The sequence below is a fragment of the Arabidopsis lyrata genome (assembly GCF_000004255.2).
Source record: "Arabidopsis lyrata subsp. lyrata unplaced genomic scaffold ARALYscaffold_6, whole genome shotgun sequence".
Taxonomy (NCBI): Eukaryota; Viridiplantae; Streptophyta; class Magnoliopsida; order Brassicales; family Brassicaceae; genus Arabidopsis; species Arabidopsis lyrata.
This window is the reverse complement of record NW_003302550.1, coordinates 4,910,747-4,933,911: the sequence shown is the minus strand read 5'-3', so window position 1 is coordinate 4,933,911 and position 23,165 is coordinate 4,910,747. Positions and strand designations below refer to the sequence as shown.

Genomic DNA, 23,165 nt, shown 5'->3' with positions numbered 1-23,165 from the left:
TAACTTGTAAATATCATATAAAATGAAATGAAAGGTATTACAAAATGTTTAACCTAAAGATACAGACATACAGTGGTAATATTGTTTATACAACCGAAAGGTCAATTTGAACCGAATTGAACCAAAACTTATTTCTCCTTTTTTATCCTTTTCAAATACGATTTCAATCCAAAATCGAAATTATACCAGACCGAATTACCTTAAATCCAAACCAAACCAACACGGACCCGAAATTACCACCGCTCGATAAGAAAGTTATGTGAAAGTGTGACAAAGAAAGGAAAAGACATGTCTTTGTCGTGGCAGCTTTGGATTGGCCCGATGCATTGAATTAGACTACACCTTGATGTGCCTGATCTTTCACTTCCTTCTTCCCTCTATCCCCTCCTTCACTCATCTTCTCTTGTAGCTGCAGTAGGTCAGACTCTTGTAGTGAATTCGCTGGAAAGTAAGGGAAAGGCTTTGGCTTGGAAATGGGAGTTGATCAAGTTATCGATTCGGGCTAATGTGCATCATTTGATTCGCCTGGGAAGCTTTTGAGAGATAGCAATTTAAGGTTTCCGTTTATTTATGATCTTTTTTGGATGCGTCAGTTTGATTAAGTGTGTACTTCTGCAATGGAGGCTTCTTTAGCTGCTATGCAGCGACCTCAAGCTGGAGCTTTGAATACGGTAAATTACAGTCTCTAGTTTGGTTCATGTTTGCTCTGTGGAAAAGTGGAATACTGATGAGATAAATAAGATTAGTGTGTTTGTTTCGTATTCAAAGCATATGTGACACTGTTTAAGTACGAATTTTTGTTTAAAGATTAAATTTTGCTATAACGAGTGTATTGGGTCGAGACCGAGTTGGTGCCAGTGAATATTATGCATTTTTGGGGGATTTTGGGTTCAAATTCATTACTTCTATAAAGTCAGAAACACGTCAACCGTGAATGAAATATTGTGTCCTCGTTAGATAGTAGTTAGTCGTATTATACTAGTTTAGGAAACCGGAAGCTAAACAATTCGTCTAGCTTCACTTGTTTGGCTGTTATGGAAGAGTCTTTAAGAGAAGTTCGTTCTTTTATCTGTAGTTGTAGTGTTTTTATTTGTATAACAATTCCAAAGTAAAGCAAACTGATTATAATTTTTCATTGTATTCCATAATATTTCCACAGGTTTATAAGAGTGGTCCTCTCTTCATTTCATCTAAAGGTGAACTTTTATATTTTCCCATTCTTTCAAGATTTATCTACTCTGACCCTCTACCCATTGTGTATCAGTTTGATTTCTTGGATACAACCATCTTGTTCTTTACTAAATTTTTATGGCATTTTGATTGGCAGGACTAGGTTGGACATCTTGGAAGAAGCGTTGGTTTATCCTTACCCGTACTTCTTTGGTGTTTTTCAAAAATGATCCAGTAAGTGTTTGTGATCCTTTGATGTGATTTTTCTCCAGTTCATATCATACTCTTACTGTTGAGCTTTTGGAACTTAGAATATTTGATGAAAAGAAATCTTGTATCAATTTGCTAGAAGCTTAGGAGGATCTTTATTTACATTATCAACTCCAAACTTTCTAGAATTATTTTATATCTTAAGCTCATTGCTTCAACTCTTTGACAGAGTGCATTACCACAAAAGGGAGGTGAAGTAAATTTGACTCTTGGAGGCATTGACTTGAACAGTTCGGGGAGGTAGAAATTTCATGTGGTTGTTGTTTATAAGAGTAGCTCCTACTTCCTAGCCTGTGTTAACATCCTTGTTTGCAGTGTCGTGGTGAGAGAAGATAAGAAGTTGTTGACTGTACTATTCCCAGATGGGCGTGATGGACGAGCCTTCACCCTCAAGGTGATTTATGTATTTTCTTGGCTGACTTATTTTTTCTTCCCCTTTTTTGGTTATGTGCTATGATTTATGGGTTATGCTTCTATGAAATGCTAATTATTTGGCTCACATAGGCTGAGACATTGGACGACTTGTATGAATGGAAGGCTGCCCTTGAGCAAGCCCTTGCACAAGCTCCCAATGCAGCACTTGTAATTGGTCAAAATGGAATATTCCGAACAGAAGCAAACAATACTATTGAAGCATCCTTCAATTCATGTGAGTTCTCATTTATTTTATTATTATCAGCTCATCTTCTGTGGCTCCTTTCATATTTCTGATCTATATCAATCACACCCTGCATGCAGGGAGGGATCAGCGCCCGTTGAAGTCTTCAGTTGTTGGAAGACCAATCTTGCTAGCTTTAGAAGAAATTGATGGAAGTCCATCTTTTCTTGAGAAAGCACTTCAATTTCTCGAGACATATGGTGAGTATTGGCCTCCTAGTTTAATTAGTTTCATCCCATTATATGTTCACCATCTGATATCATTATTGTCTGTTTGTCGTCTGGAAAGTTGATTTTTTTATATTATATTCCGTGCCGTATATATTTTTCAATTCCTTTTATAACTCATCATATAGGCTATTATAGAAGTGGTTTTTGTTTCTAATTTCCCATATAAATGTTTTCGTTTTGATTGTGCACCTCGTTGTCGACACAGGAACCAAGGTAGAAGGAATCTTAAGACAGTCTGCAGATGTTGAGGAGGTAGAACGCAGAGTTCAAGAATACGAACAAGGTATTGATCTTCCACATGTGGACCCTTTCTTTTGGTTATAAACTTTGAAATGGTATATATATCTGGAGGGCTTAGGGTATAAGCTCATTTTCTGTATTGCTTTTCCGATGTCGTAAAATTTCCAAATGTACTTATCTAGGCAAGACAGAATTCAGTCCTGAAGAGGATCCACATGTTGTTGGAGACTGTGTCAAGGTACTATTATATTGTGTATCAACTATGATTTCCAGTTTTCATTATTGTGTTGACATATTTGTGTCATGCTATTGTATCTGCAGCATGTTCTGCGGCAGTTGCCTTCTTCTCCAGTTCCAGCGTCGTGCTGCACTGCTTTGCTGGAAGCTTATAGTAAGTCTTTGTATATATGTATGTGTTTATACTTTGGTGTATTTGCATATATATAATCTACGTTTTACCTTTTTTCTATAGAAATTGATCACAACGAAGCTCGGGTTAACTCACTGCGCTCTGCTATAATTGAAACATTTCCAGAACCAAACAGGCGACTTCTACTACGGTATGCTCTCAGATATAGTATTTGAAATGATCGTAAAAATGCTTAGGCATTCTATTTAGGCATTGCACTTATGAGGGTAATTTAGTCCTCAGCTGCATGTCATGGGAAATATGTGGTGCTTTCATGGAAAGCTGCTTGGAAGTCTGTTATTTAGGTTAATTCAAACAGCTTTATTCTCATCCTGGGTTGTATTCTGCAGGATTCTAAAGATGATGCATACTGTCACCTCTCATTCCAGTGAGAATCGCATGACTTCATCTGCTGTAGCTGCATGCATGTCCCCATTGCTATTACGCCCTCTATTGGCTGGAGAATGTGATCTAGAAGGTTTTGACTCTCTAGGAGATAACTCTGCCCAGCTTCTTGCTGCCGCTAATGCTGCCAATAATGCTCAAGCCATTGTCACAGCCCTTTTGGAGGACTATGGGAATATGATCAATGTAAGATTCCATTTGATCCGCTAATTTATATCTGGTGCCACACAATGCTATTTGCTCACCTATTTGTTTGCAGGATAAAGGTCTTGAAAGATGCTCCACTTCTACGGATTCTCATATTGGCGACAGTGGGCCTGAGAACTCAAGTGATGAAGAGGACATAGAGGTTAAACATCCTGACTTGCATACTCTGAATATAGAAGAAGGGGAAACAGATGATGATAATGATGTTCTGCTGAGCAGAAAACCAAGCGAGAGCAGTGATTATGCTGGCAGTGATCTGTATGACTACAAGGTTTGTTCTTTGCCATCACTGCCCCATACATCTTGGTCATAGTACACCTACATTCAGTATTCTGAAGTATGGGATAAGTTTGGACTTTGAAGTCATTTCCTTTTGTATGCATTCCGTTAACCATTGGCTACTGTCTTGTTATCATTCGTTACCCCTAATGTGGTCTTTAGGTAGATGGGTATCACATTTTAGTTATGTTTGGTGTGTGAACTTTAGGTTTCCATTGCGAAACTAGTAGTATCTGATGCTGCCAGAAAAATTCATCCTAATTTATTCTTTCCTTTGAATATGCTTTCTCTCAGGGTTTTGGTGTTGAAGATTCAGATGCTGAGTCTCCTAGAGATATCCATTGTTCAGTCGAGAGTACTGACTTTCCCACTAGAGTGAAAAAACATATGGAAGAGCCTATTAAAGATATAGAAGTTTCTAGCGTTTCACCTACTGAAAACTGTTATCAATCAGGGAGAGAGGCTATACCCTCAGTTACTCCCAGTACTCCTCCCACTGCCCTCAAATACACAACATCAGCTGAGAAACCTGCAAGTAAAACTACTGGCTCATCAACAGTCAATTCGAAGCGATCTTCATCCTGGGGAAGAGGCAACGTAAGTTTTCCATTGTCTGGCATGAAAAGTCGTAATTCTGTTGTCATAGTCTCTGCAGCTGACTTGCTATGCATATTAAGTATTTATGGGATTTTTATTATAATTTTTGTCTGTCCTTGGAACTCTTTTATACACCACTAGACGAAATTAGTTCTCCTGATCTCTATTGGTGTCAGGTCATGATATGAACTTCCTTTCAGTTTTCTTAGTGCCATGCTTATTGGTGCTATAGGCTAGATGAGCTGTTTCAACTTGCATAACTGATAATCCTTTGAGAAAACTAACCATCAGCGTCTTAGGAAGATTAGATGTTATTGGAAGTCCCATCTATTTGGAATAAATTGTCTTAGTACAAGTTAGTTGCATGTATGTTGAAGTAAATAGTTGTAGGGAAATTGAGTTTAAGGTGATATCTCAATTCTTTTCTTTGTTTACTGTGTGCAGGGCAAGAAAACACCTGCTAAAGGATCATTTGATTCCTCAGGAAATGATGAGTAAGATAACTCATCCTGAATGCATACATTGTGGTTCTATAACACTCCTATGAAACCTTTTTTATTTGTGTTACAAAGTTAAAAAGTGTAAATATATATTCTATTGACGAGGCCCATATGAGATATGTATGGTTAAATATGTCAAAAAGTTCTTTACTGGAGCAACATTCTACTTCACTTTTGAATTGAGAAAATAATTTTCTCTTTGTTTTGAGCTTGATGTATCCTGATGCAATGCGTTTGCTGCTTGTAGGCTTCTTATACAGAGGCTCGAGCACATGAAAGATGAGCTGCGGCAACGAATCGCTAAGGAGGTACTTGTTCTGGCAGTAGAAGTATTATATGCTGATAACATAATGTTGTTGTATTGATTGATTAGACCACTACAGGCTAAAGGAAATGCGGCTCTACAAGCTAGCTTGGAGAGAAGGAAGCAGGCTTTGCACGAACGACGGTTGGCACTTGAACAAGATGTATAAACCTTCTCTTGAGATTTTATGTTTCTATCCTCCATTGTTTTTGGGTATAATTTTGAGGGGGAATAAACTTCCATTTTGCTGACCAAGCTTGCCATGGAATTGTCAGGTGGGCAGATTACAAGAGCAACTGCAAGCTGAGAGAGACCTACGATCTGCTCTTGAAGTTGGTCTAAGCATTTCTTGTGGACAATTTAGCTCACAAGCTGCGGATTCTAAAGTCAGTATACACTTTAGCTTGAGAAATCAGTTTTTTGTTTTCTTATTCTTGTGTTATATCTTTTACTCTCGTTAGTTCTAATATCACAATAAATGTGAAGACAAGGGCAGAGCTTGAGGAGATTGCTCTTGCTGAAGCTGATGTCGCAAGATTGAAGCAGAAAGTCGCAGAATTACATCATCAGCTAAATCAGCAGCGACAGCATCACTTAAGTTCACTCCCAGATGCACAAAGCCATCACCAATTTCTCCATAATCACAATACTCAACTGTGAGTTTACACTCTGTGCCTGGTTTTAGCTCTCATTCCATAGGCATAGTTCATACCAAATATTAGTCGAAAGTAAACTCGCTAAGAGAAATAATATTATATTTTTACAAATTCGCAGGAAGTCTTTTCAGCAGGACTTTGATTCCATTCTTGCTTTCGTTAATCACGAAAGAAATCAAAGAACGGTACAAAATCTTATTATGTAACCGAGGATTCTCATAAACCTTTGACCCCATTTCCTAACTCATATGTACTACTATTTTTCAGTAACATTCTTTTCTATTGAATCATATAGGATGAAACTAGCCTAAGAGCAGACTGGAGGAACGGTAGAGGAAACAACAGACAAGTACCAGGCTCACCAAGCTTGAATGCAGCATCCTTAGGCATCCCAATGGAAGAGTTTTCTCCGGTTAGTGTTGTCATGTTAACATCAATCTCACGATATTCAAAATGCAATTATGGAAGTGCAATTAAACGGTCTTGTAGGTAATGGACTACGGAAGACATCATCATCCTCCTGCAGCATCTGCAGCTCTCATGGAGCTAACCACTCGTCTAGATTTCTTCAAGGAACGACGGTCACAACTTATGGAACAGATTCAGAATCTTGACCTCAACTATGGTTCCTCTTCTTCTTCTCTACACCGATCCTCTTCTCCACCGTGGAATTAGGCTCTGTGTGGAGCTTTTGTCCAAAAATTTTAGAAAAATGTAAAAAAGTCTCGTCTGTGCAGACTCTTCATGCTTGTAAAACCGGTTGAAGATCAAACCAACAATATATTTACCACGAGATTGATAAGAAATTGTTTGCTCTTGCACAGACGAAATTGTTTGCTTTTGTCCAATATATTTGCTTCTTTGTTAGTGTGATTTATGTGAGTTTGTAAAAAGTTGTGTATTTCCTCTGATTTGTTTCTAAAATCTTAAATTAAATTTTTTTTTTTTGGCCGACATAAGAATTTAGTTTATCAAAAAAGAAGATGTAAAAAAAGATTCTCTAGTTAGTGCTACAATTAATGAGTCATAATATTATTTTGTTCCAAAAGAAATATTCTTCAAGGAAAGAAAAAACGCGGTTTAATCTCTATATATAACACTTAACACGGAGAATGGGTTAGACTTAGCTACGAATCAAATCTTTTTGAGATAAATCAAAAAAGTAAGAATCGAAAATGGCGGATCAACAAGGAGGAACAATCGTCGGAGGAGTTCGCGATATTGATGCAAATGCTAATGATCTTCAAGTCGAGAGTCTCGCTCGTTTCGCTGTCGATGAGCATAACAAGAACGAGGTACGATTGATTCTCCCATCATCTTTCGCTGCCTTCATTATCCTCAAATCTGTTTGGTTGATGATCCAGATTCATCTTAATAGCAAATCAATGAGTTTCTCGTTCGATCTATCGGTCATTCTTATTGAAATCGCATCAGGAATTGTTATTTTTTTGTTTTGAGAATTTATGTTCCCTCGCGTAGATTGATTTGAAAGTTTTGTTTCCAGAAAATCGATTTGCTTGTTGTGGTCTTCTTCTTAATTCACTAACCTTAAACACAATCACTGCCTGAGAAACAGTATAAGAGAACGTGATGATTGCAAACGATTTGCTTGTTTTTTTCTTATTTAGTGATCTCTCTTTTGTCTACAGAACGTGAGTCTGGAGTACAAGAGGCTCCTTGGTGCAAAAACACAGGTTGTTGCAGGAACAATGCACCATCTCACTGTGGAGGTGGCTGATGGTGAGACCAAGAAGGTCTACGAGGCCAAGGTTTTGGAGAAAGCATGGGAGAATCTCAAGCAGTTGGAGAGTTTCAACCACCTTCATGATGTTTAAACCGATAGCTGGGCTTATTGCTGTCTTGTTTCCTTGCTTTGCTTTGCTTTCCAGGCTTGAGTGAGGTCCTTGTGTGCTCTCAGACCACGTGATAAGAGTTCCGGTTTAACCAAGTTAACTTCTTTAATAAGTGAATGTGAATCCAGTCCCATGTGTTTGAACTGGTATTGTGTGTATCTCTTGACTTTCGTTTGTGTATTGCTATTATCAAACTGTCACTTTCTATCTATCTGCCTTGATTTTACCAAACATCATGACGAAGAAAGATACAAACCATGATAGTAGTAGTTCAGGTATCAGAAATTTGATTCAAGATGTAAACTTTGGTAGATTCGGATCATTGCCATGTTCTGAAATGATATCGGTCTGTGAGGTTGAAGGGTTACAGTCAATTGATCTGGTCATGTCCATCCTGTCTTTCTCTGGCAAAGTCTACTCATGCTTGATTCATGTGTCTGGGTTAGTTGGTTTCCTGCATCCAACTGGTCACCTTTTACTCAATATTTAGGCTAAAGAGTGTTGTCTTCCTCACCCTTCCATCATGAGTAGTAGCTGCAATTGACATTTCGTGGCACCATAATTTGATCTTTGGGAGATCTCGGTTTCAACATACTGATGCAATAATCCAAACAGCAACTTCAGAGAGTATCTGAACATTCAAAGTGTGTTTTGTTTGATCTTTTAATGCCTAGAGAAGAGTTGTATTTTTAGAGAAATGGAAAGACTAATCCAAAAAGGGATAATCTTGTACTCCTTGAATGAGCAAACAAAAAGTAAATTACATCTTGCAAAGCATGCCCTTTCTCTGTGTTTTATATACAGTAAACACATCAGCGAAATGCTTCCATGAACTGAAACTGTTTTATTGATTTCCTCTGGAATCAGTTCTCAGTTCTCAGTTCTCAGTTCTCAGTTCTCAGTTCTTAGTTAGCTGTCGCTGGATTTGTTTGTTAGGCTCAACACTACTCCTGTGCCGAGAGAAAGTGCCACGACACCAAGTGATGCCTCAGTTGATACGTGGAACCCTGCAAGGAGGAAAAAATGTCGAGATAGCTTAGTTTTTGTGGTAGTTGTACGGTTTTGTTTAAGCAGAAATGCGGAATGAAGCGATAATAAATATACCAAAGAAATCAAGGATCATCTTGAATCCTATGAAGCCAAGAACAACTGCTATTGATGGCTGGGAAAGACAAAGACAAGATTAGATACAATCATACTAGTCCATGGGTACTTAATGCGCATTGCTGCTAATGACTCGTGTTTGTTCAAGCATGAAACAGAGTAGCTGAATGATACCTGCAAGTATTCTAGCTCGTCCATTCCTTCAGAAATAAGTGTATAGAGAGACCTTAGTCCTGCAGCAAATTCAAACACCAGAGGAAGTAAATAAAAATCTTCAACTGAAATTCAGTTTCAAAGTTCCAAGAGCATTCAAAAGAGACAGGCGAGAAGTTAACAAGAATAAGTTTAGGCAACATATACCTAGGATTGCAAAGAGATTAGAGGTCAAGACAATAAAAGGATCCCTTGTGACGCCAAAAACAGCTGGTATCGAGTCAACCTAAGAAAATGGGCAACCAGTATCAGTGATTTGCTTCATTTCTAAAGAGACAAAAACAGATTCACAAAGTGGTGTCGGAAGTTACCGCAAATGCTATGTCACTGAGCTCGATCACTGCTACTGTAAGTAGCAATGGTGTGGCCTGCCCCAAATATTGTTGAAATAAATTAGAGCCCAATCAAAGGTACTATCATGAATATTTTGATCATGGAGTCCACATGTAATAAGACTTAACAGTGACTTATACATAAACCTTGAATATATAGGAGGAAATTTTTGTCATCTACTTACTTTCAAAATGCCATCATGCTTTGTGAAAAACCGGTTTCCATCGTAACTTGCTGCCAGCAGTTATAAACAAAAGAAAGAAGGAATAAATCAGCTATGGAAGCATACTAAACAGTATAAGCACTGGAAAACTTGACGCCTAACAACGGATAATCCAGTCAAAATAAAATTTGATGGTAACAAACATAAGCAACTAGCAGGAACAAGGAGAAAAAGACCGGGTATATTACATGTGACAGGAATAAATCTCTGGCATGTCTTTACAATGAAGTTGTCGGATAGATCTGTATCATCTTCTTCACTTGCAAATAACTGTATTAACATATAGAGGACAGAGAAACTGAATGACAGAGCACCTTTTATATACCATATCAATAACTATGTATAATTATAGGTATAAATGCTAAGGTGAGGTAACATGCACCTTGAAAGACGAATAAAGAAGTACAGCAGCAAGCAGTAGATTGACTGCTTCAAATTTCTGAAAGATAGTAGGGAGAATTCAAAATTAAATGAGGAAGAAAAATGAAATAAATAAACAAATAAAATCACTAACAGCATTTTGATGTAAACATAGAAATCACCTGAAGAGTAGCTGTTCCCAGTAATATGAGCGTGAAACGGAAGACAATTGCACCAGCTATACCGTAGGTAAGTACCTTATTCTATAGAAAGGGACACAGAATTAGAATATTCTATAATCAAGAGCAAAATATCTGTAGAGATAGTTTGGCACCTGATACATGGGTGGCACTTTGAAGTACTTGAAAACAAGAACGAAAACAAACAAGTTGTCCACTGACAAGCTTTGCTCCAATATATAGCTGCAAGAGTTGAAAACAGTTAAGATAGGACATATATCCTTAAAGGGTTAAGTGAAAAATCTGTATATCAGATCTAAGCTCTACGGACCCTGCGAAAAACTCTGATGCCTTGCCAACACCTTCCTTCAAACCTATTCCAATTCCAAAAGCCACCGCAGTGCCAACCTATTGAGATAAATATGACATTAGGTTTCGTTTGTAGAGCAAAGAGTATTATTAGCAGATGCAAGAGAATACTAACACACAAGGCAACAGTCTTGAAGGAAGTTTTGTATGTTTCTTCTTGTTGATAATCGTTCAAGCCTCCACTATCTACTGATGACGAAGAGCTTGCATTCTCATCGTTTTTGTGTGGCAGAAGTTCTCTGCTCTCCTTCTCTGTACTAACATGCCACAAACAAATTATTGTCACAAGATAAAGCTTCCTCTTTTATATATAATTGTGTATTGCTAGCAAAATAAAGATCATAATATGAGTTTCTGAAGATCACTACAAACAATTTAAAGTGAAGAACAAAATTTTGGAGAAGAAGCAATCACCTGAAGAAGAAACATCATCTTCCTGATCGATTTCTCGGGAGCAAGCAATAGGAGGAAGATGAGAGAGACGACGATTCGCAGCTGAAACCAAAATCACATTAGCATGACCCAGATAGATGAATCCTTCCATAAACACGAATGAAAATGCAATTGTGTGAAAGAGAGAAGGAGGACCTGAAACGAGAGAGAAACGAGACTCAGTCCATCCACGAGCTCGGAAATCCGGCGGAACCACCGGAATGGTAAGAAAGATTCGATCCGATTTCGCCGGAGCAAAAATTCCGTGGTGGATAACTGAAGCTAAGCTCATTGCGTTTTGCGTCAAATCCAAAAAACAGACCGCGAGTGACCACTATATCAATCGGCGAAGACCATTCAAAACGTTGTCGTTCTTTGATTAGACGATGTTACCCTTCGTTTTGGCTGGTTTGATTGATTTCGGTTTAAGTTTTCCGGTTTTTTAGATGTTTAAGTAATTTATGAAAATACTTTGGTACAGTTTTAGATTGAGTTTGGTTCTAATCAAACATATGATTATTCTTCAATTAGTTTTCGGTTTGACTTTTTGATACAACCAATTAATTAGTATGACTTGCATTTTGGCGATGATGACTCATTAATAAAAAAAAAAACACATCATGATTTGTCCAAAAGTCTTTGAAACCATATGTGAGACTTTGAAATATTGAACTTTCTTGACACTTACAAAAAGTCTCATTAAACCACCAAGTAATTCAAAGACGTTATTTTCAGTAGAGTTTTATGTAATTTTTACTTTTTTATACCGTAGTATTATTTATTTTTAACAGAAAAGCCAATTATTAATTGTTTGTTAAAATTTGTACAAAGCTTATTAGTTGTGTGTGTTATCAAAATCATCCTAAAACTACGATACTTGTGTCCGAGTCCTACCCATGTAAATCTATAATGTTTAATTAATCAGTTTTTTTGACAACTGAAACCAAAACAAAGACAACTGGAAAAAAAAACCTGAAAAATTCTAATAAAAAAATCAATGGCTCAGAATTATTTTTAAAAAATTAATACGAAGACATTGGTTTGGTTTTTGCTACTCATATTCGGTTTGTTTGTTAGAAAATAAAAGAAAAGAAGGAAAAAAATCATAATATTGCTAAACCAAACCCTAATTTACCAATAGGTACTTCGATTTGGGGATTCGAAACGCCGAGTTTATTCTTTTTTGGTATTATTCATATAATCGCACTCCTCTCGTTCCTCATCCTCATCGCCTTAAGCTCTCTCACCTTCTTCTTCTTCTTCTTCCTTTTCTCCGGATCTCGCTTCTCCGTCAACGACTCCGATCAACCAGGTTCTCTTCCCCTCTCCCGTCCCATCACTGATCTATTACTTGGATTTGGTTTCTTCTTCAAATCGCGCATTTCCTTTTTCGCCTTTAGGTTTTCTTGATTCGTTCGAATTTCGTCCCTCCGTTGCTCAGGAATGATTTCTTGTTCTTGTTATGGATTTGATTTCAACTGCTATGTTCCTTTTGTCGCCGAGAATTTGTGTTTTGACCTTATTCGATTCAGAAATGATCTCCGGAGATTGTTGTTTCGTTTTTGATTTTCTGATTCGTTTCTGCAATGGATCCATACGTTTGTGATATCAACGATGTAGTAGTAAGAATAGTCGTCTCTGTGAAATCTGTGTTCCTTCATTTCTCATTGAAGAATCACCATCTTTGACATTGCAGCTCAAATCACCATTTTGGTCTTTGATGTTCAACAAGAATATTGTTTTTGTTAAGAGAAGATTATTGTATTGACTTATTCTCGTTTTTTATGAGAACTGTAGGATAACTTTGTTGTGAGAAGATGTCTAGCGCATCCAAGATCAAATCGAGAGACAAGAAGGTTATGAATGATTCACAGAAGACACCTAGTAAAGCCTCGGGATCCATGGGTGCAAGTAGTGGTGTTGTGGTTGGTGCTTACAATCCACTTTTGGGGACATTTCAAACCGTTGAGTCGCTTTCAGCAACTGGTTCCTCATCTCTTCACAATAATGGCCGGTTCAGACATATTGATGAGTCGGATTCAACTGGAGCTGACTGTGATTCTGTCTCTAATAATGGTAGCTGGTCAGGTGACTCTGAAGATCACAAAGAGAAAGTGCCTAGTACTGCTGCAAAACAAGAAATCATTCCTGGAGCTGACAATGACAAGCGAGATAAGATGCGACTGAAGAATGAAAGAAAGCACCAACGTCAAAAGGAAAAGCGAGCTCAGGAGTTGCATGAGCGATGCTGTCAGTATCTCATGTCCAGAAAACTTGAAGTTCATGCTCAGCAGATTATAGCAATGGGGATTGCTCATGAGCGGGCAACTTACGCTCTTATGCTAAATGAAGGGAAAATAGAGGAATCTATTAATTGGCTGTTTGATGATGGTGGGGCTAAAGTAGCAGATAAGAAACTAGATCCTACCTCTGGGAACTTAAAGCTTGACATATCACAAGAGTTGGGTAGAATCTTGGAGTTGGAAACAAAATATAAGTGCACCAAGCAGGATGTAGAAAGAGCTGTGGTTACAGCAGAGGGGGACATTGAGAAAGCAGAAGAAACATTAAGAAGACAGAAGCAAGACCAATCTACTGCGTCTAGAAAAGTAGAGGATATTAGTGATAATACTTCTGTTAACAGTAGCAAAGTCCCTTCTGTGCTCACAAGTCAGAATACAGTAGCCCAGTTACAACCTAACTCAGGTATGTATCCTGCAGGCAGTGAAGAAGCCCTTGACAGAAAGAATCTTGGTTACCCCAGAGGATCCAGCTACATTAATGGAGAATCCGAAAACCAAAGTGTAAATTCGTTGGAAAGAATTCACATGAAGTTGCAGTGGATGAAACTGCAACAAAATGCCACCGTGGAAGAGAATAAACGCATACCATATCAACAGACACCGCTGTCGCGATCGACAGAAGAAACACATTATGTGGCGGCTCAAGGTGATCAATACAAGAGGCTTCAGCAGCAAGATATGAGGGAACCAGTTATGGTGATGCAGCAGCAGCAACAACAACAACGCTCTCAATCCGCTAACACAAATGTGCTACCTGTGTCTACCATGAATGCATCCTTTACTGGAGCAGCAGCAGCAGCAGGCAGCGGTTGGTACCCTGCAAATAGATCCGAGGCGGGTCAATCTAACGGATACTTGCCCTCAAGAAGTCTGCCTCCTAATGATCTGAATTCAAACCTGATGTACCAGCAACTTCAGTATCAACAATATCAAGGTCAAGTGAACAACAACAGTCACAGAATGGCAGGAGCTTCTGCACCGCTTGCTGTGGCTCCAGCTGCTTCTCTTGGACTCTTCTCGGGGTTTGGATCATTGGCGGGATCATCTTCTTCTGGGCTGGACTGGAACGCGGATGGTTCATTGGGGCATTTGGATTACAACAACATCGACTGGAGTCTAGATAAAGGCCTAGCTTGTCCAAGACCAAGCCAACAGTACGTGGCAGCATCATCCCCATATGAAGCTCATATGAATGGAAGGACAAGAACATTGGCGAATGGGAATGGGATGGGCATGGCAATGGGAGTGCAGGAAGCTGCTTTAGTGGGAAATGGGAGAGAGTGGACATCGCCTTTTGAGGGTAAAGATCTGTTTAGTTTGTCTAGACAGTATGTGCCTCCTTCGCTTTAAAGGTGATAAAATGCTCTTCTAGAATAAAGAAAAATGAAAGGAGAGAGAGAGAGAGATGATGGATGATATGAGTTTGTGGTTACTGGTTTTATCAAGTGTTTCTTGCTTGTTTGCTCAGAATGGATCTTTCAAATTTCCTTATATTTTATATCCTCCCACATATTTAACATGGAGCACCAAAAGGCTTCTAAAAATCACACCATCATTTGCTTTCTTCTGTTATAGCCTAGTTCTAATCAGGTAAAGAGGGTAAGAAAAAGCGCAGCAAACAAGGGTCTGGTATGTCAATCTGGTCAAATATATTAAGCCTTTTAACCGCAATATGTTTTGGACGCTTGATTTTTTTTTTCTACACCCGACCAAGCCCAGCATATAATATATATTGGGCCTGTTCTTTTGAGAGTCGCGCGATCTCTCCGGCGACACCTTTTTAAAGAAGAGAGCGACTCATGAATTCAAGGAAGAAGACACCGGCGACAGTCGCTGATTCATAATAAAGCATTAGTGTGGTGTCACTGTTATTTTCGGCGACTCCGAAATCATGAAATTGGAGTCGTAGCGATAGGATGAATTGAAGATGCAGAGGAGATGAAAGGGAAATGAAAGAGAGATAAAGCCTTTTTTCAATCGCTGGTCTCTGTCGCAGCGTCTTTGCAAACGAACAGGGCCATTATAACAGCAAATTGTCTTAGACAAGAACTTACAAGAGACCAAGTGAAGTTAATGTGCTTCAACTCCAACGTTTGGTCTTGGAACTTAGAAGAAGAGACTTTAGCGTCATATCAAACCATATTAGAAACACAACAAGACTGACACCAAAACTGAAACTCAACATCTTTTTCATGTGGAACGGGTTTTGGAGTCTCTAAATCTTGTTAAAAGCGACAATGTCGACACTTTGGATGTACTCGTTGTTAGGCTCTGAGGTGAGATGGTCTTCTATGAGGTTGTCTACAGACACAAGGTCATCAACGATTGTCATCATGATTGTGAGTTTCTTTATCCCGTAACCAACCGGTACCAATTTCGCTGCAACAAATTACTCACATCAGAACAAAACAATTGAAGCTTTTTTTGTTGCAAAATGTAAATTTTAGATTGAATTGATTTGACTTACAAGCTCCCCATGTAAGACCCGGCATCTGAACACTACGAACAGCTTCTTCCAACTTCTTCATATCGGTTTCATCATCCCATGGCTTTACGTCGAGTAGCACAGAAGATTTTCCACCTAATGAAAAAAGTTCAAAGAGTAAGAAGTAACCAAAAATCAGCAGGATCTCAAGATACATCACAGCTCAAATCGCAAGCCAGAACTTCCACCTAAATCTCAATTCAGTGTTAAGCATACAATCTTTCTGGCAGAAGATACTAACAATCTACTATAATAGTCCAAAGTGATCCAATCCAAACTAGATAGAGACTTACTCTCTTTAGTCTTCTTAGTATCCTTCTTAGCAGCTTCTCTCTCCTCAGCAGCTTTTTTCTCATCTTCAGTCTCATCAGCAAAAAGATCAATATCATCATCATCATCATCATCAACATCACCGTCAGCTCCAGCAGCAGCAGGTGCCTGCAGATATAAGTTGAGGGACAAAGCTAAATCACAGTATCTAAAATCATCATTCCAACAGCTCCACAATTGCATTTTCCTCTACTTAAATCTCTGTCTCTCACACTATCACAGAATTGTTTCAATTCTACAAACATATTATCTTTGGCGTCATTCCAAATTTGACTACTTCTAATACCTCAGTCTGCGGAGCTTCAGATGGAGCAACACCACTACCAACTCTCACTCCGACGGCTTTCCCGGGAAAACTGAAACATTCAAAGAAGTCATCATTCTCCGAAGATCAACAAGAAACAAAAAGGAAGCAAAAACGAATGAGAATTATACGAACCTTTTAGCGAGGTGAGAAGCAACGGAATCGTACCACTTGCTAGCATTGGGGAAGCCATCGCCTGGCTTCTCCAATACGGCAGCGTAAACCTTCACATCATCTAATGAAAGCTGATCGCTGAAAACAAATTATGAACAAATCAGAGTAGAAACATTGGAAACACAAGCTAATATATCAAATTGTATATGAGAGTATACCCGGAGATGTAGGTTTTTCCGGCGAGATGTTCCTCGAGGGTTTTGAGACCTTGCTCTGTGTGCAGATCAGAAAATGTAACCGCCATTGATGCTCAAGTTATGGTTCTATAGAAAGAAGAACGAGCTTACTCTAAAATAGTGTAAACCAGAGGAAATGCTTTGAAGATGCTTCTAGTGACTTTGTGGGGCTCACCTTCCTTTCTAGAGTCTTCCCTCCCACCGTGCCACTCACACGTTTGAAAACTCTACTCATTTTTGTGTGTTTATACTTTTTTCTCTAAATGTGGTAGTCACGTGTGCATCGTGTATATCACATAATATATGATACAAAATAGTTGAATCACGTAAGAAAAAAAACTTGAACAAATGGACCATTGTTAATATTCAAATCAACAACCTAAAGCCTAACTCAGAGTCAAAAGTATTTATCTTGAAGCACACATTCTTGATTTTCAAAGCTTCTCTCTGTTGCAGATAGATCCTCATCCACTATTACATCACCTAGCTTGCGACCATTCATTTCAGAAATGACATTCTCTGCCTCCTTTGACCTCCATTCTTCTTTAAGCCCACTCACTAGCTCATCGCCTATGCAAACATCTAATAGCAAACCTTTCTCTTGCATCTCTCTGTACCAAACATATGCTCCCATATAATCCTTCATCTCACAATGCCCCTTCACTATTATGTCATATGTATCAGCTTCAGGTTCCATTTCCCGGGCTTTCATCTCGTCAATCAAACTCCTAACCTCACACAGTTTTCCTACCTTCAGTTGTCCCAGAATCAAGCTGTTATAGGTTGTCTTATCCAAACCAATACTCTTTTCAATCATCTGCTTCTGCAAATTAAAAGCCTTATCCATATCTCCATGTACGGCGTAGCAATGGAGAACACCATTGTAAACTAATAAGTCTGGTTGCAACGACATCTCTCCAAATATTTTCTTTGTGAGCTCTATCCCCTCCTTGGTGCACAAACTGATCAAAAGATGATATGTCTTCAGAGTGGGTTTTATTCCTGATGTCTTCATCTCTTCATACAGCGCGATACATCTTTGCACGTTTCCAGCAAATCTGTATCCAGATATTAGTGAGTTATACGTGAATACATCTGGTTTGAGACCCTTTCTTGAGATTTCTAGAAGCATGTCTTCAGCTTCTGCTAATTTCCCGTTCATGGACAACCCATCAATGAGGGTGTTATAAGTCACCAGATTTAATTCTATTCCCTTTTTGAACATCTCCTCAGAGAACCGGAAAGCGTCTTCTATCTTCCCCTTTGAGCAACAACCATCGATTAGCATGTTATATATCCTTACATTCGGTGAAACCCCTCTGTCTTCCATATCCCTCTTAACAATCTGAGCTTCAAGAAGTTTAGAACCTTTGCACAAACAATTTATCAGAGTTCCATAGCTAACAACATTCGGCATCGTCCCGTTGTCTTCCATTTCTTTAAGAAGGTCAAAGCACTTATCAAATTCATACTTTCTCCCATAGCCCCCAATCAGGATGTTATATGTCTCCACGCTAGGAGAAACTCCCTTCAGTTTCATTTTGTTAACCTCTTGCTCAGCATTTTCCATATCCCCCAATTCACAAAATGTCCTAATCAAACAATTGTATGCCAAATGATCTGGCTTCATCCCTTGTTTCTCCATGGCATCGATTTTCATCCGAGCTCCAACTAGATCACCTTTCCGAGAGTATCCATCAATCATCGTGTTATAAAGAACCTCATTCGGGACAAGCCCCTTAGCCATCTCTCTCCCCAAAATCTCTTCCGCCTTCTCTATCTGTCCCTCTTTGCACAACGCATTCAGCAATATGCTACAAGTATAAGCATTCATTTTCAGGCCAGAATCAACCGCAGTCTCATAAACACCCAAAGCAGCATCAGCTTTATCGTTACTCGAATAACCATCAAACAGAATACTGAAGGTGAAAGCATCTGGTACAAACCCCTGATCCTTCATTTCCGTCAAAACATTCTCTGCATCTTCCACCATTCCAGCTTTAAACAGTCCCTTAAGCAAAGTATTAAACGTAATAAGACTCGGTTCGATATTATCCGCTTTCATACGTTCTCTCACTTTAAAACTCTTTTCCGGATTCCCATCTTTGCAATATCCGTCGATCAACGTGTTGTACGTTATCAAAGAAGGCAACAATCTTCTTGCAAGCATTTCGTCGAACAACTGTTCTGCATCTTTCATCTGTCTCACTTTACATAACCCATCAATAAGGACATTGTATATAAACACAGTGGGAGAGATTCTATCGTGCTTCATCCGATTAAACAGCTCTAAACCTTTACCTACATCGCTCAATTTGACAGCAGCTTGAATTGCTTTCCCATACATGAACTTACTCGGACGAAAATCCGATTCCAGAATATTCAAAAATACGTTTATAGTCACTCTGAATTGTTTTGTCTTCACAAGATGATCAAGCAAAAGCGTTAACGAATCTGAGCTGGGAAAAATACCTTCATTCCTCAAAGCGAAGAACAAATCCGCAGCTTCAGAAATCATCTTCGATTCGTTTAGTAGCACGGAGAGAAGCAAGTAGGAGAAATCGTGTTTCAACGACGGAGATGATAGCGAGAATGCAGAGAAGAGTTCTTTCGGCGATGTGAACGGCGCAGAATCCGATCGAAGCAGCGAATAGAGAACGCCACGCGCCGTTTCGATTCGATTCTGCTGGAGAAGAACTCGGAGATTCCTTAGCTTTTCGTGTCGCTCTTCGTCTCCGGTGACGGGATTCGTAGGCGGGGCTTGTGCGGGTTGAGATTCGGATTCGGGGTCGGTGGAGGCTGAGAAGAGACGACATGAGCATGATGCTGAGAAAGACTCAGTGAACTTGACGGTGGCGTAACGAGAAGATCTCGAAACGAGTCTTAAGCGAGTCACCATCGTTGAGCTGCCGGAGAACTCGGCAAAATTGAAAGACACCCAAATCTTTACGTAATAAAACCTTTAAATAAAACGAATATTCGGAAAATTAATGAAAGTTTGAAATCAATTACAAAAATTCATTGCTCGATTATGTTTAATTAAGTTTAAGGAAACTTAATACATTTTTGATTTCTTGTTGTCACACTATTGCAATGTTCTCTCTGCCATGTATGTATGGGGTTATTGTGTTGTCAATGTCACGTTTGGCTTATGCACTAATGAGAGAGTAAACTAATAAAAATTTCACCGTCATATCAATTTAACGATTCAAAGCACATTGGATCGCATATACAAGTATACAAGTATACAACATACAGTGAAACTTAGTTAAAGATGTAAATACGTAATTATCCAAACAAAAAACTTCAAAGCAAAACAAAACTCAACAATGAATATCGTAAATTACAGATTGATATGGATGAGTTACTTGCATAAACATGTAACTTGTGATCTACACACTTAAACTAAACAGAGATCACTACTGAAAGAAACTAAACTAGAATCCAATGGTTTCGGATGAATCATCTTCTTCAACCTCAAGAGTTTACTCAAAAGTTTCTTAAGCTGTGTAGGCTTAGATGGAAACATCTTCAATTTCAAGGGCTTCTCTCGAATATCCATTGTTATCTTCGAAGCTCGTTTGATTCTCAACTTCAACTTCACCAGCAAGGTTTTCTTTTCTTTAGCGACGGCTACAACAATCTTCTCCGTCTTCTCTTCAGGACACAAAAACGGATGCAACATCAACTCAGACGCGTTTCCTCTCTTCTCATGTTCCCTTGCGAAACACGTTTCAATAAACTCTCTTGCATCACAAGGCACACACTCAGGGATATCTGGAGCTTCACCATCACTGAGAAAATTCACGAGATCGACAATTCCAACCCCTGCCCATGGCTTCTCACCTGTATACATCTCCAACACTAAGCACCCTAACGACCACAAATCTAGGGTTTTTTTGGCAGCACCGTCGATGAGAGACTCAGGCGGCATGTAAATAGGCGTTCCCACAAACGGGAAATCAATTTCCCAGTGATCCGGAACTTCTCCGACTTCTCTACAGTTTCCGAAATCAGAAATCTTCAACTCGTACGAAGAAGCATCTTTCCGAGAGAAGATAAGAAGGTTATCGGATTTGAGATCGCAATGAACATAACCGTGACTATGAATTGAGACCAATCCTTCGAGAATCATACGCGTGAAGTCTCTGATCATCGGATCTGGTAACTTTTTGTCCGTATAATTTTCCATGAAAGAACGTAGACTCCCTTCGTTTGCGTACTCGAGAAGCAACTTGTAAACTTGATGTCCGTGATCGTTGAAACCTTCTTCCAAATCGTCTTCATAACATATAACGATGTTCGGATATCCTTTGAGTTCAGACAAAATCTGAATCTCTCTTTTGAGAGCGTTGTAATCTTCGAGTATCTCAGCGTAAGATGTTTTTACGGCGGCCAGAAACGAGGATCCATCAGTTTTAGTGTATTTGATGAGATCAACCGAACCGTAAGCACCTTTTCCTAAGAATTTGACGAACTCTTCGTTTGATTGCATCTTTGCAACAACAGAACTTTGCTCCATGGTTTCTTCAGATACGAACTGAGTTAATTACAAGCTTAGAGAAAATTGCAGCAAGAGGGGAAAAAAGAAATTGTAGTGAAAGAGAGAAGAAACATGAAATATTTATAGAGTTTTAGTAGGGTTTTTTAAAAGTTGAGTCCGTACTAAAAAATGGAAATTATTCTTGAACGTTGGATCTATCGCAGGAGATTGTAACGATATAAAGAAAAGAAAAAAGGAAATTGCAGCGAACTAAGAAAAAAAATGGAAATTTTTGATGGGTTGGGTTCAATTATTTATTTTCCTCTCTTGCTGCAATTTCCTTTTTTTTTTTTTTTTTTTTTTTCTTTCTTAGCATTTCCTTTTTTCTTTATGTCTAGTTACTACAATCTCGAAAAACAATGCTGCGATGGTTCCAACGGTCAGAATCTAGTCATCTACATTGCCTCTCTACCGTTTAAAGTAAATATTGTCTGTTGGATTCTTTTTTTTTTTTGGCACATTGCAACGACGGATATTAATAATCAGCCATTGTGCCAATCATGCAGATTAATGTAATTAGGTAACGAGTGATAATAAGTAGCATTTAAGACAATTTTATTGTAATTAAGAAGTTTTCTAACCAAAAAAAAAGAGAAAAAAAACAAAAAAACAAAATACAGTAATGTAATGTACTGTGGACAATTGTTTAATCCATGACATGAGAGAGCTGAGCAATCACCAGTTAGACACGCCAAACATGCTCAGGCATTATTAATTGACGGAATTATTAAAAACACAGATCGTTTTAGCAACGAGACATTAGGGCATATGCAACGCCAAAACAGTTGGTGTGATCTTAGTAATTTAAAATTAAGAAATAATGGGAATAGTGCGTTTAGTTCTTGGGTTTAGTTCTTGCTCAAGACATGTTCCTGGCCCTGTTCTTGGGTTTGGGTCTTATTTATGGAGTTGAAAAAAAAGGCAAACGATGATGAAAAAAAAAAAAAAAAAAAGGCAAACGACATAAACATAATGGAATCGATGGAGACAGAGAGTGGTATGGTCAGTGGTCACTAGTCAAACGAAAAAATCATTTTCTCTTTGTTACGTGTGTTTAACCCAAAAACAAATGTAGTATTTCAATTTTTAACAAGTTTCCAATTTTTTAGTTTATCAATCCAGTTCCCTGTTCTAAAAATCCCCGCCTAGCCCCGATTACTCCCCGCTTAATCGCTAGGCCTACCCTATCCGCCTCGATTAATGACTAATCCCCTAAAAAATCAGTAACCCGATTATTCTCCGCCTAATCCGATTACTTCCCGCCTAATCCGATTATTTTCCACCTAATCTTATATACCCCGATTATTTTTTAGATTGCAAGTATAAAAAAACCTTTCATTTTTGTTATTCAATCATTTGAATAGGGAGTTTGTGATGTTTTACAATAACTTGTGTTCAAATTTTAATAAAAATCATAAATTTGTAATAAAAATCATAAATTTTTACAATATTGGATTAATATATTTTAAAAATATTAAAATAACCCTAAAACTAATCCTCGGTTAATCCCCGATTTTAATCCGATTTTCCGATTAATCGCTAGGCCCATTCCGAGCGCCCGACTAGCGCCTAGCGATTTTTCAAACAAGGATCCAGTTAATAACTGATTTTATATTTGATTCATTTTGCACTGGTATCTGAACTTAATTGAATTTCGTGTACATTTAAATTTGAAAATTTGAAAATTTTGGATGTAAGTATAGTAAGTAGTATATAAGTACAGTTTATTTTTAACAAAAAAAAATTGTACAACATTTTAAGACAGTCAGTGTTTTTTTGTCAGAGAGTACATAGGAGTTAATTACCGATTTTTTTATACCAACGTTTTGTGTGAACATTTCCCCAATACATTTTGTTTC

At 38.3% G+C, this 23,165-nt stretch overlaps 7 protein-coding genes across 7 annotated transcripts; 3 read left to right on the top strand and 4 right to left on the bottom strand.

Annotated features, from left to right (window-relative positions):
* Positions 1-300: 300 nt before the first annotated feature.
* On the top strand, positions 301-6,872 carry LOC9309620 (rho GTPase-activating protein 6). The gene is made up of 22 exons (XM_021020602.1): positions 301-671; positions 1,160-1,196; positions 1,328-1,404; positions 1,610-1,680; positions 1,756-1,834; positions 1,945-2,089; positions 2,179-2,298; positions 2,534-2,611; positions 2,751-2,806; positions 2,890-2,959; positions 3,041-3,128; positions 3,328-3,568; positions 3,642-3,860; positions 4,163-4,465; positions 4,910-4,959; positions 5,213-5,273; positions 5,349-5,432; positions 5,545-5,655; positions 5,756-5,925; positions 6,044-6,110; positions 6,221-6,337; positions 6,415-6,872. The coding sequence occupies exons 1-22, from the start codon at positions 618-620 to the stop codon at positions 6,598-6,600; spliced, it is 2,484 nt and encodes an 827-aa protein (XP_020876261.1). The 5' UTR covers positions 301-617; the 3' UTR covers positions 6,601-6,872.
* Positions 6,873-7,019: 147 nt separating this feature from the next.
* On the top strand, positions 7,020-8,005 carry LOC9307584 (cysteine proteinase inhibitor 1). The gene is made up of 2 exons (XM_021020604.1): positions 7,020-7,220; positions 7,575-8,005. Exons 1-2 carry the CDS (start codon positions 7,101-7,103, stop codon positions 7,758-7,760), a joined length of 306 nt encoding a protein of 101 aa, XP_020876263.1. The 5' UTR covers positions 7,020-7,100; the 3' UTR covers positions 7,761-8,005.
* Positions 8,006-8,381: 376 nt separating this feature from the next.
* On the bottom strand, positions 8,382-11,333 carry LOC9309619 (thylakoid membrane protein TERC, chloroplastic). Its single transcript, XM_021020603.1, has 14 exons — positions 11,148-11,333; positions 10,974-11,054; positions 10,675-10,811; positions 10,522-10,598; positions 10,346-10,433; positions 10,194-10,274; positions 10,034-10,090; positions 9,840-9,921; positions 9,613-9,662; positions 9,407-9,463; positions 9,243-9,321; positions 9,057-9,115; positions 8,883-8,940; positions 8,382-8,785 (listed from the first exon to the last, which is right to left on the bottom strand). The coding sequence occupies exons 1-14, from the start codon at positions 11,281-11,283 to the stop codon at positions 8,688-8,690; spliced, it is 1,140 nt and encodes a 379-aa protein (XP_020876262.1). The 5' UTR covers positions 11,284-11,333; the 3' UTR covers positions 8,382-8,687.
* An 815-nt stretch (positions 11,334-12,148) lies between these two features.
* Positions 12,149-14,806, top strand: LOC9307583. Its single transcript, XM_021020859.1, has 2 exons — positions 12,149-12,303; positions 12,789-14,806. The coding sequence occupies exon 2, from the start codon at positions 12,809-12,811 to the stop codon at positions 14,642-14,644; it is 1,836 nt and encodes a 611-aa protein (XP_020876518.1). The 5' UTR covers positions 12,149-12,303; positions 12,789-12,808; the 3' UTR covers positions 14,645-14,806.
* A 434-nt stretch (positions 14,807-15,240) lies between these two features.
* LOC9307582 (elongation factor 1-beta 1) lies at positions 15,241-16,883 on the bottom strand. Its single transcript, XM_002871466.2, has 6 exons — positions 16,746-16,883; positions 16,549-16,665; positions 16,396-16,465; positions 16,073-16,217; positions 15,762-15,875; positions 15,241-15,673 (listed from the first exon to the last, which is right to left on the bottom strand). The coding sequence occupies exons 1-6, from the start codon at positions 16,829-16,831 to the stop codon at positions 15,510-15,512; spliced, it is 696 nt and encodes a 231-aa protein (XP_002871512.1). The 5' UTR covers positions 16,832-16,883; the 3' UTR covers positions 15,241-15,509.
* Positions 16,884-17,065: 182 nt separating this feature from the next.
* On the bottom strand, positions 17,066-19,859 carry LOC9309618 (pentatricopeptide repeat-containing protein At5g12100, mitochondrial). The gene has a single exon (XM_021020858.1). It carries the CDS (start codon positions 19,660-19,662, stop codon positions 17,161-17,163), a length of 2,502 nt encoding a protein of 833 aa, XP_020876517.1. The 5' UTR covers positions 19,663-19,859; the 3' UTR covers positions 17,066-17,160.
* A 245-nt stretch (positions 19,860-20,104) lies between these two features.
* LOC110227842 (mitogen-activated protein kinase kinase kinase 3) lies at positions 20,105-21,506 on the bottom strand. The gene has a single exon (XM_021023631.1). It carries the CDS (start codon positions 21,283-21,285, stop codon positions 20,164-20,166), a length of 1,122 nt encoding a protein of 373 aa, XP_020879290.1. The 5' UTR covers positions 21,286-21,506; the 3' UTR covers positions 20,105-20,163.
* Between the last annotated feature and the right edge of the window lie 1,659 nt (positions 21,507-23,165).

Excerpts from the sequence above, each read along its gene's own strand:
- LOC9309620 (XM_021020602.1), top strand. The coding sequence starts at position 618 with ATGGAGGCTTCTTTAGCTGCTATGCAGCGACCTCAAGCTGGAGCTTTG. Across the intron at positions 5,274-5,348 it reads GGCAACGAATCGCTAAGGAG|GCTAAAGGAAATGCGGCTCT; the intron begins GTACTTGTTCTG and ends AGACCACTACAG. Across the intron at positions 6,111-6,220 it reads ACGAAAGAAATCAAAGAACG|GATGAAACTAGCCTAAGAGC; the intron begins GTACAAAATCTT and ends TGAATCATATAG.
- LOC9309618 (XM_021020858.1), bottom strand. The coding sequence starts at position 19,662 with ATGGTGACTCGCTTAAGACTCGTTTCGAGATCTTCTCGTTACGCCACC.
- LOC9309619 (XM_021020603.1), bottom strand. The coding sequence starts at position 11,283 with ATGAGCTTAGCTTCAGTTATCCACCACGGAATTTTTGCTCCGGCGAAA. Across the intron at positions 10,812-10,973 it reads AGATGATGTTTCTTCTTCAG|AGAAGGAGAGCAGAGAACTT; the intron begins GTGATTGCTTCT and ends ATGTTAGTACAG. Across the intron at positions 9,116-9,242 it reads TAATCTCTTTGCAATCCTAG|GACTAAGGTCTCTCTATACA; the intron begins GTATATGTTGCC and ends AATTTGCTGCAG.
- LOC9307584 (XM_021020604.1), top strand. The coding sequence starts at position 7,101 with ATGGCGGATCAACAAGGAGGAACAATCGTCGGAGGAGTTCGCGATATT. Across the intron at positions 7,221-7,574 it reads ATGAGCATAACAAGAACGAG|AACGTGAGTCTGGAGTACAA; the intron begins GTACGATTGATT and ends TTTTGTCTACAG.
- LOC110227842 (XM_021023631.1), bottom strand. The coding sequence starts at position 21,285 with ATGGAGCAAAGTTCTGTTGTTGCAAAGATGCAATCAAACGAAGAGTTC.
- LOC9307582 (XM_002871466.2), bottom strand. The coding sequence starts at position 16,831 with ATGGCGGTTACATTTTCTGATCTGCACACAGAGCAAGGTCTCAAAACC. Across the intron at positions 16,666-16,745 it reads GGAAAAACCTACATCTCCGG|CGATCAGCTTTCATTAGATG; the intron begins GTATACTCTCAT and ends ATTTGTTTTCAG. Across the intron at positions 15,876-16,072 it reads TACTAAGAAGACTAAAGAGA|GTGGAAAATCTTCTGTGCTA; the intron begins GTAAGTCTCTAT and ends TTTTTTCATTAG.
- LOC9307583 (XM_021020859.1), top strand. The coding sequence starts at position 12,809 with ATGTCTAGCGCATCCAAGATCAAATCGAGAGACAAGAAGGTTATGAAT.